Genomic DNA, 12,909 nt, shown 5'->3' on the forward strand with positions numbered 1-12,909 from the left:
GTGAAAGATCTTTAAACCTCTTGGGGCACTGCATCCAGGTTCAAGCAGCCACACTATATGTCTGCTTGATTTAAGAGGGTAACCTCTTCCTCCCATCCTTGGGAAACTTCATCTCATTTTAGTCCCTCAGATCCCAGATTCCGCAGCAGAACGTTCAGGTAAGAGACAGAGACCCAGGGGGCAACCTTGCCAAGTCTCCTTTCTATTCCTGTGGCTGTTAAAGCCTCAGGAATCAATGTACAGTTCAGCTATTCTGACCCCTACTGGGGTCCCTTTAACTGGAAATCTTTATAATGGATGTAGGGCGTCATCACACTCGCCTTCTGCCAATGCTTGGGCAATCTGGAAGTGGGATGTTAATAATGTGGCTGAGTTAAGAGCCATGGCAAAATCCACTTCAATTACAGTCAGGTTCCCAACCTGCTACTGCCCCTCCTGTCCCCACTGCATGCGAGTCCATTATGTTAGGGTTCCAGCCTTAGTTTGAGATATAAAAATTTAACATGTTGTTACGACCGAGGTTGGAAGAGTGCACTGTATCCCTCTAGTCCCACTACTCCTCTGGTCACAACATACATTTAAAAATATTTTAACCAGTTATGGAAATGGCCAATTATATACTTTATCTATATTAGTTTCAGAATAAAAATCCACCAACCAGCATTCTTTAATAAACAACAAAATTATTAATTGATTATAAGACAAGACTTATTTAATAAAGATGCAAAGTTTATTAACACACAGGTTGAAATATGAAAGTATAAATATATTCCCTTTTTAAACCAGATGCACACACACACACACCAGTTAAAGAAAAATAAAGAAGCTTTCTCTGCAGGGATCAACTGTACAAAAACAAAAATACTTTGGCCAAATACTTGTTAATTCTTGAAGGAAAAAGGATAAGACATGAAATGTTCCAAATGACTTTTGGTCTGGCATCTGGGTACGCGTAGACAGGTGTCACTAGACACATGCAGTTGTCATTGGAATCTTTCTGGTACAGTTCTGTTCAGGAGACGGCGAGGAGTAGTATTGCAGGCTTTTCGGAAGAATTACTGCATCAGTGAGTTCAGCTATCACACTAGATTTTCAGAAGATTTTTCAAAATTGGTGGTAAAGGATGAGTTGGGTGGCTTCTCTCTTAGCAGGATACACACCAACAATCCATTCAAACAGTCCAAAACAAAACCAACACTCGTGACCACCATAAATCTAGACATGTGACTTCTCTGTAAACAACTCAAAATAGTTCCATAGTTCATAGGGCTCCGGCTGTTTATTTAGCTTAAGACATGTGACTTCCAGTAAGTGTTTGTTTTTAAACAAAGTCCCAAGTGTCCTTCCAGTGCCCCTTCAAAAAAACTAAGTCCAGCATCTCCTCAGGTATTTTCCACAGTCTTTTAAACACAAGTCCTCAAAAAATATTAATAATGGAAGCACATTTATGAGAACGTATATTAACACCTCTGATAATGCATAAAGTGCTCTAGTACTGGTGCATTGGTTGGACAAAACACTAATAAGTATATAGGGTATTGCATTTAATACTCAAATAATATCCATTTGCAAACATCTTGAAGTTACTTATTGCTTTGTCTTGTTTAAGTAAATGTAATAAAAGTATCATAGCTTTAAATTAATACACATTAATTTGATGATGTTTGTTGAATTCACAAGTTTTTGAATAATACAAAAAATATTCATAGTCTCATAAAATTTGCTCCAATTTTGTTATATTTTCTTGATTTATCTGCAGGAGAATATTGCTGATGAAGATTACAAATCTAATCCAAGAGTTCATTATTAAACTGCAAATCATAAACTTTAAGCCACATAATGCATCAAACTACCAAACTGCCTGTCACTCCTTAAATGTCAAAATTCTTGCTTGTTTTCTGAGGTGTAAATTGAAATCCAAAAATGCACCTGCAGCTAAATGCAAACAGTATTCACGTCAGTCAATACAGTTGCCCTTCTGAAAATTGCCAATTTGTGCATGAAATGCAATACACAAACATGTTTTATTAACTTCTAAGAACACTTAAAAAACTGCTCAGCTCATTTCTTTATGAAAAGGAAGCCAACAAATTCTATTTCAAACTATGACACTTCTTGTGAGTTAAGGGTTTTGCTTCATGACTGCAGGTCATTTCAAATAACACTACTATCTTATCCATTACTTGCACATGATCTTATCTCAGACTGTTCTATTAATATTTTATAAATGTTCTTTTCAAAACTCTTGCATCTAAATTCAATTTTACCAGTTCATTACTAAGTCATATGCAGATGCAATGAAAACGAGTTAGTACTATTAGTTAGATTTGTTAAATAAATATATGGGTAATTAAGTTTTAGGATGGATAAGGTTTTTTTAATGTGCAGACAACTGCTTCATGAGTTTACTGGCATCATAATTCAATGCACTGCCTTCCAAGATTGCATAAAATTCTTCGTATGTCAACAACGTAGAGAACTTATTCCTTCTACTTCCACAGTCAATACAATTGTACAGATACAAAAATTAATCTTCCATATCCAAATACTTCTGCACAAAGTAAAATTGTACATTCAATTCATACTTTTTGCCCTTGTTCAAACCGAAGCTTTGACTTGGATTTCTTCCAAAATCTAAATGATTATTAGCAGTTAGACAAGCCCATTAGTCACTAATTAGTTTTAACCTTATGAATAGTCACATAAAGAAACAGCAGCTCGGAGCATGGAAAGCCTCTCAGTTAATAGCTACAACATCTATAAAAACGTCACCACAATGGGCACATTTCCAATGTGGGGATGTATTCACCTGGAAAACTGAAGGACTGGAATAAAAAGAATAAACTGTCATACAAAAATGTTAAATTTACAATCACATGAAACAATTTATGAAGCATCCAACACTAAATCAAGGGCAGCCTCTGCCTTAATACCATTTTTTTCCTAAATTATTTGCAATGCAATTATTGTGATATCAAAATTATAAACACAAAACACTAAAGAAGACAGATTGATAATAGCAATTAATCACAAAAGAAAATGTTAAATACAGTACTGCATAATTTCAGGAGTAATTTTACAAATGTGTACTCCTGGTGCACAGCTGCTCAGAGAGTACTGAGAACTTGGGCACAGAGGTGAGTTATTCCTGCATGATTTTTCATCCATTAGTAAATGGGGAATACTGCACAGCCTGCTGAGTTCCCACTCAAATTCCCAATTTGCACTTCCAGTATGTCAAGCTCCATGCCAAGATCATGAATTTGTAAAATTTACCCTGAATACATTTAATGAACTGACCATTTAAAGTATATAGAACACAAGATATTGTGGAAAAAAAACGAGAAATACTGATGTACAAAATTAAAGGTGTTCAACCTACAGCACTAGCGATACATGCATGTGTCCCTCGAGTACTGGCAATATAGTTCTTGATGCCAGGCAAATCTGATTTTTTTTTATGCTTGTATATCTTTAATTCAATTGTCCTGTTTGAATTTCTCAAGTCTGGAAATTTGGAAATGACAGTTTTTACCACTAATGCCTCATTGGTGGATAAATCCTGATTAGAATACCATGATTCTGAAGTATTAACAAAATGATATATGCATTTAATGGAACATGTTTTTTAATTTGATTCGTGGTTCTCAATGCTCCATAGTATATGCCTATGCAGCCCACAAGGCGGAAGTTTGGACACCTCTTTACCAGACCATTTCATTGCAGCAAACTATTCATTCAGAAGCCTTTCACTGAAAAAGTTGCAAATAATAGCCTTGGTAAGTGATCACACTTAAAATAATAATAATATATTAACAAACAATCAGCCCAAGGTCTTTGTAGGTGAAGCAAGTCCCATCAAGAGGAAAGTATGATCAAAGATCAGATGGTGACAGGAAAGGTCACTGCTGGAGGAGTTCAGAGGTAGAAGCAAAAGTTGTCAGAGGCGATTGACCCGCATAGACACAGGTGCACAACAGGTGACTGGAAAAGAATCAGAGGATAGTAAAGGTAAAGTTAAAACAAACATTCACAGGTATATAAAACAAAAAAATTCCATGATTGACAGAAATTATGCATCAACATAAATTGCTAATGAGAGCTGCTTGAAATAGAATGGAATTGAAATGTCATAAAACCAACCTTAGGAAGCAAACTGGAGTCAAATTAACCCACAACAGATCCCTTAATTTCCAAGATATACTTCTGTAGTGTATGATCCAACTTTCCAGAAACTAAAACTTTCATCACTTTCCTGCCAAGTCAATTACTGATAGTACCAAAAGCAAAGGCAAGAGATAAACTATATGGCTGCCACCAGCCTGAGTTGTAGAAACCCTCTTATTCTCCCGTTCCCTCAAACCAGTGTCATGGCTTACCAATATGGTGCTTTCCAGTGATGGGAGTTTTCTGAGCAATAGGGTGTGGAAGGAGGAGAGGAGCACTTAAAAAAAATACTGCTAATGCATAAGCACGCACAAAAATAATTGCAAACATTTCACTTCACTGAAGAAACACTACACAAGTAAGAACAACTAAAGCATTTCTGGTCTCTGCAGGGAGTATGTAAGAAAGTAAGAACAATTCACCAGTCAAGTTAGTTTGCAGGTAGACTCAGCCTGATAAATGAGGAGAGCAAAAACTCCAAATACAATTTTTAAATCAGCTTTGTACTGTAAATTAGGCTGGGGAGCAAAAGTAACTAAATTTTAGTTATGTAACACAGAATCTGAATCCTTACCAGGATTGATTTATGATGAAAGTGATGGCCAAGGAGAACAGGATGACTCCGGATCATGTGAAACTAGTTCTTTTACCATGGCATGTCCAAAAATTAATCAGGGATATGAAGTGGTTTTATCCTTATAAATTCAGTACCAATAAAAATAAATGCAAATGTTAAATGAAAGTTTTATTTTCAATATTAACAATGGGTATAAAATAAGCATAAGGCCTTTCATTATTTTTTTAAATTCTTCCATGGGATGTGGGTATCATTGGCAAGGCCAGCATTTGTGCCCATCCCTAATTGTCCTTGACAATTGAGTGGCTTGCTAGGCCATTTCAGAGGGCAGTTGAGAGTCAACCACATTGCTATGGGTCTAGAGTCACATGTAGGCTAGACCAGGTAAGAACAGCAGATTTCCTTCCCTAAAGGAAACCAGATGGGTTTTTATGACAATCAATGAAGCTTCGTGGTGCCATTAATGAGTCTAGCTTACAACTGGAGTTATTTTATTAATTAAATTTATTAATTGAATTTAAATTCCACCAGCTGCTAGGGTGGGATTTGAACCCATGTCCCCAGAGAATTAACCTGGGCCTCTGAGTTATCAGTTCAGTGACATTACAACTATGCCACTGTTTCCCTATCTGAACACTCAATCTCAATTTTCTAACTTGTAACATGAGAAATACCTGAGGTACAAATGTGCCATTCATAACTTCATTGTCATCACCACCTACAACAGTCCATAAGATAATGTGCCTTTTTAAAGTAAAGTTATACCTTGAATTGTTTATGTCACTTGGTGGATGTATTATGTCAACTTAATTAAGATAGCATGTGAGATGGCAAGAAATTTTTCATTCTGTTTCCTAAAGACATTACTTAATGGATTGGATTCCATGGATTAACATGGACAGTTGTTTTCCTACTATCTATTGCAGAACAGAAAGGGAAACAGTGGAAGATAATAGGTTTCAGGAAGGGAGGAGAATCGAAAATGCACAGATACACAGTACTACCTACTTGCATGATTATATTGTGATGTTGTCTATAATTCTGGATTAGAGTAAAATCAAAGCTTTTGACACATTAAATCTAAGGTATGTTGAGTTCCCTTTGTTTGTGAAGACTTCCCAAGTGTTTACTGCTGTGTCTCCTGACCTCATACCCTCCTAAATCTTTCAGTGAATATTGTTACTTTACAGTAGGTTAATTTGTATCATATTTCTTCAATCTAATATGATAAATTTAAATTTTCTCAATTTTAGTTTAAACAGTGTTGAAAAAACATTTCAAATGAGATTAAGTTCATATTCATAGTAAGCAAAAACTAATTTAAGTAGTTTTTCAACAACCACATATTTTTATTTTTTAACTTTCTTAATGAAAAATAAGGCTTATTTTTCTGTGGATATCCAGGACCAGAGTTCAAATTCCTATACCATTGAGGGAACTCTTAAGGAGCATGAAAATGAAATTCAAAGAGACATGATTTCTGTAGAGGAACATGGCACAAACAACTTGGCTCATCATTTCGGTAGTGGAGTGTTCACAGTACTACATACATGAAGGTGTGAATAGATATCTTATCTCATTTTTAAACAATCTTTTATCTTTAAAAACAGTAAAAGTGTTGCTTTTTGTGAAAAGAGAAAACAGAAAAGGGCAATTATTAAACAATAGATTTGACTCCAATCTAATGAGCCCATCCTTTCAACACTTGAGCCTTTTAAAAATATAAGCAATGTTAAAAATAAATTTAACGTGAAATTGCATAGGTACAGAATATTTATCCAGCATGTTCAGAAATTATTGCCATGAATTAACACATCTCTGGATAGCCCTTTCACAACAATTTAAAATGTTTTATATTATACTATGATAATAAACATAACAGATTCATCTTCTCCAATGTATAGCACGTTATGATGTAATGTTTTTGGAAAATTGTACTTCATCACATTACTACTGTAGTTAAATGGTTAGTAAAAATAGCAATTTTATTAAATTTGGTATCATTCTAACAAATCATAATATTCCCCGCACCAAACTTAGTACAAACTATATTAAACGTGTCAAAGAACTTGTTCTTTGAAATCACTTCAAAGTATAAAAACAGTGCTATACCTCAACTTAATTAATAGTATTCTAGCGAAAGAATATGAAATGCCAACAATAATAGAAATAGAAAAGTTTTACTTTCTGAAGTCAATCTTTCAACAGTACCACAGAAAGTAAATGGTCCAAGAAACTTAAAAACTATTGCAAACATTCATATTTTGTAAATTAATACAACACATCTAATGCAATTTGGTCAATTATACATTGGTGCCTAAGCCACCAACAAATAGATCAGGAAATAATGCAGGAAACCTACCAAAACATGAATTGTATAATTTCTTCACCCCACTTCTAACCCTGCACTAAATTTGGCTGCACATTATTTCTGTGGTCGGGAAGAAACTGTTTAACACATTTTCCTGGACTGTGAGGGGTTGCAGCCGCTCTTCCATTATTTAAGGGATGTGCTCCTCAACTTCTGGAACCACATGAACCAAATCTACTAATCTTTGGTCAGCCGGTACTTGGTGGGGGAGGGGGGATGGGTGGGTCGAAGGACCTCTTCGTGGGTCTGTTACTTCGGCTGAGCAAATGCTGCCATTCACAGCTTCAGGATGCACAGGATCAGTGGGGAAAGTTGTACTGACAGCCTGGCACTCTTCTACTGTCTTGTGCATTCCTGGTTGGCCCCTGAGAGGGATCACACGGTGCCACCAGGAGGCTTGAAGTTTTTCACAACTAATGGGTACAGCAGGATGTAATCAGAATTGTAATTTGCGGACATTTTGTTTTAGAGCTTCTTTTAGTTTAATTGGACTATTAACATTTCATTCCTGCTGCCCTCATTCTTGGTCAGTGCCACCTTGTCTCGGCTGTGGTACTGAGACTTGTGCTCCAGAACCAGCCAAAACTCTAGCCAAGTTACTCCAGTACAGTTACAACACTGGCATCTACCCGACAAAGTGGAAAATCGCCCAGGTATGTCCAGTCCACAAAGTCCAATCCAGCCAATTACCGCCCCATCAGTCTACTCTCAATCTTCAGCAAAGTGATGGAAGGTGTCATTGTCAGTGCTATCCAGTAGCACTCAGTCATCAATAACCTGCTCACAGATGCTCATTCTGGGTTCTGCCCAGGGTACTCAACTCCAGACCTCAAACATGGACAAAGGAGTTAAATTCCAGAAGTGAGGTGACAGTTACTGGAATTGACATCAATGCAGCATTTGACCATGTGTGGCATCAAGGAGCCCTAGCAAAACTGGAGTCAATGAGAATCGGGGGAAAACTCTCCACTGGTTGGAATCATTTCGAGCACAAAGAAAGATGGCTGTGGTTGTTGGACGCCAATTATCTCAGCCCCAGGGTATCATTGCAGGAGTTCCTCAGGGTAGTGTCCTAAGCCCAACCATCTTCAGCTCCTTCATCAAGGTAGCAAGGGCACAGAATGTACTCTGGGTGGGGGACTTCAAAGAATGGCTCAGTCGCAACACTACACACCAAGCTGCTTGTGTCCTGAAGGATGTAGCTGCCAAACCAGGCCTATGGCAGGTGGTGAGAGAACCAACACGAGGGAAAAACTTAATTGAACTCATCCTCATCAATCTATCTGTCAAAGTGCATCTATCCATGGCAGAATTTGTATGAATGACCACTGCACAGTTCTTGAGAAGATGAAGTCAGGTCTGTACACTGATGCCTCCATCATAAGGTACAAAGTGGGAATATTCTCTGATGATTGCCCAGCAGTCAGTTTCATTTGCAACTCCTTAGATAATGAAGCAATCTGTACCCACATGCAGCAAGTAACATTCATGCCATAGAAGAGCCAGACAATAACCACCTCCAACAAGGGAATGTCTAACTACCTCCAACTGACATTCAATGGCAATACCATTGCTGATTCCCCCACCATTAAAATCCTGGGGGTCACCATTGACCAGAAACTTAACAGGACTGGCCACATAAATATTTTGGCTACAAGAGCAGGTCAGAGGCTGGATATTCTGTGGTGAGTAACTTACCTCCTGATACTCAAATGGTTGTCCCATCTACAAGGCCCAAGTCAGGAGAGTGATGGAATACTCCCTGGAGGGATTCAGCTCCCACAACACTCAAGAAGCTCAACAGTATACAGGATAAAGCAGCTGCTTGATTAGCACATCATCCACCAGATTAAACATTCATTCTCTCCACCACTGGTGCACAGTGACAGCAATGTGTACCATCCTCAATATGCACTACAGGAACTAACCAAGGCTTCTTTGACCTTCCAAAGCACCTTCCAAACCCACGGTCTTTACTACCTAGAACAAAGGCAGCAGGCACATGGGAACACCATCACCTGCAAGTTCCCTTCCACGCCACACACTATCCTGACATGGAGATATATCGCTGTTCCTTCATCATTGCTGGGTCAAAATCCTAGAACTCTTGTCTCTAACAACACTGTGGGTGTACCTACCCCGTATGGACTGCAACGGTTCCAGAAGGCAGCTCACCACCACCTTCTCAAGGGCAATTAGGGATAGGCAATAAATGCTGGCCTAGCCAGTGAAACCCATATATTCTGAACAAATGAAAAACATTTAATGACCTCACATGAACGGTCAAGGTCAGTGAATGCCATATCCTTATCAGCTGCACCACCAGCCTCAGACATTGCTCCATTCACCACACCCACTTCACTCTCCTACCAACAGTCTCTAGCAACCATGACCAAAATCCCACATTCATATGCTTCCACATACCATTCAACTGTGGCAAGCACATCATCCAAACACATTACAACACATTCGCTGAAACACTTCCTTCCCTCTTGCAGGATAAGGTGGCCATAATTGGCAGATGGTTTCCATCTCAGGGTTTTAAAGGAAGTAGGTGGAAACATTGCAGATGCCTTAACTTTAGTCTTCCAAAGTGCTCTCGATTCGGGAACCATTCCTTTAGATTGGAAAAACGTGCATGTCACTCAGCTATTTAAGAAAGGCAAGAGAGGAAAATCAAGGAATGATACGCCAATTCGCCTAACATCTTTTGCCAGGAAATTATTAGAGTTTATCATTAAGGATAAGATGACTGAACACCTTGAAAATTTTCAGCTAATCACAGAGAGCCAGCATGGATTTGTACAGGGTAGGTCACACCTAACGAATCTGATTGCATGTTCATAGTGGACAGGGGAATGTCTATGGATGTTACTTATGTGGACTTCCAGAAGGCATTTGATGAAGTCCCTCATAATAGGCTTTCAGCTAAACTTGAAGCTCATGGAACTGAAGGTAACTTATTGACCTGGTTAGGAAATTAGCTGAGCGTAAAGAGAGACAGAGAGTAGGGATAATGAGGTACTCTAATTGGCAGGATGTGACTAATGGTGGCCTGCAAGGATCTGTGTTGGGGCCTCAACTATTCATCAACGACTTTGATGATGGGATAGAAAGTCACATATCCAAATTTGCTGATGACAACTAGATCGGAGGAATTGTAAGCTATGTAGATGGAGGCATAAAATTACAAAGAGGTATTGCTAGATTAAATGAATGGGCAAAATTGTGGACAATGGATTTCAATGTAGGCAAATGTGAGTTCATCAACTTTGGACCTAACAAGGATAGAACAGGTTACTTTCTAAATGGTGAAAAGCTAGAAACAGTGGAGGTCCACAGAAACATGGGAATCCAGATATGCAGATCAGTAAAATGTCATGAATAAGTACAGAAAATATTCAAAATGGCTCCTGGAATGCGGCCTTTATATCTCTCCAGGACTAGAATATAATGGGGTAGAAGTCATGCTTCAGCTATACAAATCTCTGGTTTGACCACATCTAGAATACTGTGAGCAGTTCTGGGCACCACGCTTTAGGAAGAATATAATGGCCTTGGAGGGAGTGCAGCATAGATTTATCACAATGATATCTGGACTCCAAGGGTTAAATTGTGAGAAGAAATTACACAAACTAGGGTTGTATTTCCTTAAAATCAGAAGTTTAAGAGGCGAACTGATGGAAGTCTTCAATCTATTAATTGATAGACTAGATAGAGAGAAACTATTTCCATTGGTTGGGGCCTCCACGACTTGAGGGTATAGTCTGAAAATTAAAGCCAGACATTTCAGGAGTGAAATTGGGAAATGCTTCAACATGCAAAGGTGGTAGAAGTTTGGAACTCTCTTGTGCAAATGGCAATTGATGCTAGATCAATTGTTAATTTTTAAATTGAGACTGATAGATTTTTGTTAGGCAAAGGTATCAAAGGATCTGCGGAAAAGTGGATATATGGGGCTGAATTTTACTAGCGTTGGAGATCGTGACGGGGGGGCCTGGAAAATTCTTCTGAGAGAGGCCTGTCATGAACCCTGATGCCGAGAAGGCCTTTTACTGGTGGCAGTGAGGCCTTGGTACTCCTTCATTTCATTATTAATGGATGCAGATGAACTCACCTTGTCCCGGCAGCCATCACACACCGATATTCTGGCTGCCGGCTGGAACTCCTGCGCCTCCAGAACTCCGTTCGGAGTTCAGAGGTGAGACACTGCTGGGGACGGGTGGAGGAGTGAAATTATCAGGGCCGGGGTGGTGGGGGGGGGGGCGGCTGGTGGGGAGCAGGAAAAACACTTTGCATTGGCTGTAGGGATGGTGGGAAGGGGTTGAAGGGCAAATGTGAATTGGTTGGGGGGAAAGTTCAGGTTGGAAATAATGTTAATTTTCGTGATAAAGGCCAAAAAAAAAACATTGGGGGGATGGGAAAGGGCCTCCAGCTTTTAATTATTTTTTTTAAGAAAATGCACAATAATATAACTTTAAAAAATTAAATTTTTTTCTAAGGGCTTGAAGCCGTTTAAAAATGGTGCCGCGCCTGCGCGATGACACTGGATGCTGTTGCCGTCATCGGGGGCGGCCGTTCTGCCCCTCCCATTTAAATGTGCCCCTGCGTGGTATATTGCGGAGGCTCAGCGGCGCACAAGTCGTACGTGTGCTGTGCCTACTGAGAATGGTGGCGAAGTTATAATATTCAGCCCATGGAGTCAGGTCAGAGATCAGTCATGATCTCATTGAATGGCGGAACAGGCCTCCTGTTCCTAAGTTACAATTTAAGTACCCGATAGTGCTATTTCAGTGTTGTGTTGTGTTATGAGCTATTGCTCAGTCCCAGCTGGAACGGATACTGCCCAAACTTATTTTATTTTTGATCCTTTTGGCAATCAGAAAGGAGAGTTTCATATTACCCATCTGAGTTGGCCTCCAACTCAGGGTTTAGAGAGGAAAACACGATGATTGAATTCAAAGCATGATCAAGGCAAGTTCCCCAGTCTGATTTATAATCCTTCAAAAATATATTAATATATCTAATATATGAATCATACCATATTCCCAGGCTGACATGCAAGCAGAGTTAACAAAATAGCTATCACAGCATTTTGTTGATAATACTTCATCAAATGAACAGACAATAAAGCTGTAGGTAATTCGGAAAAAACAAGTTCCTAAATTTGAAATTTATAGAAGAAAGTTTGGAAACAGGTGATGAAAACCAGAGAAGTACTCAGTATTAACATATGATTCACGTGTTACGACTACACAGGATAGAATGTACTTTTGAGAGGACCTACATTCAGGCATCGATTCACCATGTTCAGTAACATCAGGCACCGCGTTAGTGAAATCGTACTCTGGTGACATTCCTGGCTGGTTGGTAATCTCAATGTCTGGAGAAGGTGGGTATGGTGGGGGAGGAGGAATCGTTAACTGGGGTGGACTACGTGGTTTGCCTGACACTGGCGACGTGCCCCTTGGAGGCTTAAGTGGCACTTGATGTCCATCAATACCTAGATAGGGGATCAAGTAGGGTAATAAGTATGTCTGGGGTATATATATTGAAAGCCTCTAGCAATCTGATGCAACATTTTAACAGAAACTGAGGAAAAGAAGCTATAACAGCATTAATTAAATACACCATATAACTGAAGCTCCCAGCAACATGATCTGAACATTAGGAACAATATAGGATTTGGTACAGTTTTATAAATATGATTTAATTGCAGATATGTTCTAAACTAGTTATGCCATGAGCTACTCTGTCAAAAAAAATTCAGTTACTTTTGCATCTACCTATTGAT

The 12,909-nt window shown here is 38.8% G+C and overlaps 1 protein-coding gene across 8 annotated transcripts in view; it reads right to left on the reverse strand.

The window, feature by feature from the left end:
* Positions 1-12,909, reverse strand: part of cobl (cordon-bleu WH2 repeat protein) — a 559,613-nt gene that overhangs the window by 147,511 nt on the left and 399,193 nt on the right. For 5 of the 8 annotated variants that reach the window (XM_068011045.1, XM_068011049.1, XM_068011098.1 and 2 more), the window contains one exon: positions 12,403-12,618. The exons of the other annotated variants lie outside the window; for them this stretch is intronic. In XM_068011045.1, the coding sequence (XP_067867146.1) occupies positions 12,403-12,618 (216 nt within the window). The remainder of the gene's footprint in view (positions 1-12,402; positions 12,619-12,909) is intronic. 8 annotated transcript variants of the gene reach the window in all.

This window comes from Heterodontus francisci, chromosome 2 (genome assembly GCF_036365525.1).
Source record: "Heterodontus francisci isolate sHetFra1 chromosome 2, sHetFra1.hap1, whole genome shotgun sequence".
In the NCBI taxonomy this organism is placed as follows: domain Eukaryota; kingdom Metazoa; phylum Chordata; class Chondrichthyes; order Heterodontiformes; family Heterodontidae; genus Heterodontus; species Heterodontus francisci.